The 2,968-nt window shown below is 40.6% G+C and overlaps 1 protein-coding gene across 1 annotated transcript; it reads right to left on the reverse strand.

Moving 5' to 3' along the window:
• Window positions 1-365: 365 nt before the first annotated feature.
• Window positions 366-2,379, reverse strand: LOC147622073 (uncharacterized). Its single transcript, XM_086823167.1, has 2 exons — window positions 1,844-2,379; window positions 366-953 (listed from the first exon to the last, which is right to left on the reverse strand). The coding sequence occupies exon 1, from the start codon at window positions 2,279-2,281 to the stop codon at window positions 1,871-1,873; it is 411 nt and encodes a 136-aa protein (XP_086679293.1). The 5' UTR covers window positions 2,282-2,379; the 3' UTR covers window positions 366-953; window positions 1,844-1,870.
• Window positions 2,380-2,968: the final 589 nt, after the last annotated feature.

Here is a 2,968-nt window from a genome sequence, read left to right on the forward strand (position 1 = left end):
AATGATCTTTAAGTTAGCATATTCAAGTTGTAGGCGTTTGTCATAAATATCTACTATCAAGCCTAAAGATGATTGCGTGATCTTAAGGTCTAAAAAAGCACAACTATCGCTATTTGAGGTGCGGTTAAGTTCGCAAAATTCCTTGGGATAGATCCCTCCACCTAAGGAAATGGACTGATATACAAAAACTCTTGAAAGGAAGGAATATCGGGAATGAAGAGGTCATCTACAAAACGTCTCACATTACAAAGTTTGTGAAGAAAGACTGCACAAGTATTGGCAGAAATAAGACGTTCCATAAAATCAAACTCATAAGTAAAAAGATAAAACTTAGCAAGAAAGACGGCACAATTGGTACCCATGGAAATACCAATTGCTTGCTTAAATAAAGAGTCGCCTAAGGATATATAAAGGTTATCTAGGAGAAAATCTAACCAAGTACAAATGTCATATTTGTCTACAATTTTGGTGAATCTTTTCTTTCTCTTATCTACATCTTGATTTTTACTTTTTAAGCAATAGCGCATACGTACAAGATCACCTTGCCTAGTTATGGCTGTCATTGCACACTAACATCCGCGCCATACCCTTAAATGCTGTCTCCTTGGATGCCATAACCTTGATAGATGTAGCTAAACACCTATTACCCGAAGGTTACTATGACTGCATGAAACATAGATATACACAAACTCACAACAACTTGGGAGCATAGAGCCCCGCGTACACATCACCTCATCTAGTGGTGGTGGTGCAAGACATCTCAACGAGGTTGAGGTGAGAAGCAGCTAATCGAGTCACTGCACAAGCAGCAGCTAAATTGAAAATGCTCATACATAGTAAATCAGGGTATGGTCTCCACTTACTCATCTTACTGTAAGCCAACCTGGGAGCCGCTCTGCTGCCCCCTGAAGTGCAGTCACTCAGCACTCATGCCAACATTTTTTAAGAACTACCTGCATCCCACAAATGTTTGTTACCATTGAGCACTTGCTGTAATAGAAACCAAAGGCCTCTCCTTTTGATAACAAAATGTTTCGAGTACGGAGGCTTAAGCTCTAAATCCCACTTCCACCAGTAGAGTAGGAGGGCCATTTTGAGGAGGTCATAGACATCATGTGTAAGCAATTGGTCCTGCCATATGCAGAGGTGCATCAACATAGCCTGCACATTATGTAACACCCCATATGCACATGTATAGTTTCACCATGGGAGCCTATGCATCAGGTACACCCCATATGCATGTACGTATGTTGATATGAAAATGGCCTATGATGTTCAGGCAATACCATCTAAAGGAATCAGGATGGGCTTGAATATGCATGTATGCTTGTATATGTATATATGTGTATAAGTGTGTATGCACATGCATGAATGCATGTATGCACGTGTATGTATACTCATGTATGTACGTGTACTATGGTTTCATAACAGCCATGTTGATACAGAAGTCCAAAAAGCACCAAGTTTATATTAGCCGTAATAGCAGCATACTTGAACTCCCTTTGCACAATTGCAGCAGTCCCATAAGATCCTCTGTGCATACCCTAGATGATGTGTTTACGGAGCGGCATCATGATGAGGTATGTGGTATGTGACATGTTCATGTGTTTATGAACAGATGTATGGGTTGATGTTCATAAAAATACGGTGATATGTTACAAAATGTGCATGCCATGAGCATCAGACATGCAACAAAAGCTCCCACAAGAGGATTTATATATCACGAATATTCATAAGAAGGCAATTAAACTGAGATTAAGGAGGTTATTCAGGCTCCATATGCAAGTGATTAAACAGAGATTAAGTAGTCAATCGTCTAACAAATGAAGAGAGATCAACATACCTTTATTTGCTTCATATCATAATCAAATCACTTAAGCATTCTCTCTTCTGCTTTGATGGGAACATTATTAGCAGACATGTCTCGCCTCTGCATCAACCCATCTTTATCAAAGGTCCAGTGTTCAATACCATAGGCTCTCCACCACTGCCCATTCGCATCCACAAATTCATACTCAAATTCTGCAGCTATTTTGTTCTCATTGAAACAGAAGAGGCGTTTCCGCAGCTTATACTCCCTCTCCGTTTCCCACTTGTCCGCCAGGAACTTGACAATGGCCTCCCGCCCGCGTATGAAAAGGTCCCTGTTCCTCCACTCTGAATCCATGGTGTAGGCCTGGGCCACCTTTATGGGGTCCTTTGTGTTCCATAGATCCTCAGCTCTCTGCACTTTGGCTATGGCCGTCTCCTTGTTGAAAGGCGGCACTAGACCGCTCGCCATGGATCCTACCCTTGTTTACAACGATCTGCTGTGCGAAACGTAGGATCAAAAAAATGCAGATGATAAAAGTATAGGACATCAACTCACAAAGGTTTAAAATGCATATTCTGTGAGTTTTTTTTCAAGAGTAAGAGTGTTTTTCTAAGGGTTTATTCTAGTATGTAATTATTAATGCTTTGAAAAGTCAGTTTGCATGCATTCACCCATGTCCTTTCTATTTTAGGTCTCACAATTCTCTATAAAAGCCTCAAGGGCTCATTCTCGATGAGTAGAGGGGGTAGTAGGAAGAAGGGAGGAGGGGGGGCTCATGTATTAAGGTTGTATTAATTAAATGCCACGTCAATGGCATTTAATTAATACAACTATGAATAAGTGAATAGATACTACGAAGGAATGCACCAAGCCTCCTTTGGGTGATGTGGAGAGGCTTGTAACAAATCTGTATCCACACTTTCAAGGGTATGTTTCGAGGGTATGCTTGGTTACTACATGAAGGATCTTCATAAGAGCCACTTCAGATTTTTTTGCCATAATATCTCGTGTGGAGAAATAACACATGGCCACCACTTGTATGCCCTATATGGTGGAGGAGATCTTAAGAATAAAGTGGGTCTGTCACCAGTGAATCTGTTCAAGTGCTCATATGTGTTTATGGATAATTATATACCCAACAAGTTTGGCCATGAT

This window comes from Cibotium barometz, chromosome 29, assembly GCF_041138505.1.
Source record: "Cibotium barometz isolate CiBa-2024 chromosome 29, ASM4113850v1, whole genome shotgun sequence".
NCBI lineage: Eukaryota > Viridiplantae > Streptophyta > Polypodiopsida > Cyatheales > Cibotiaceae > Cibotium > Cibotium barometz.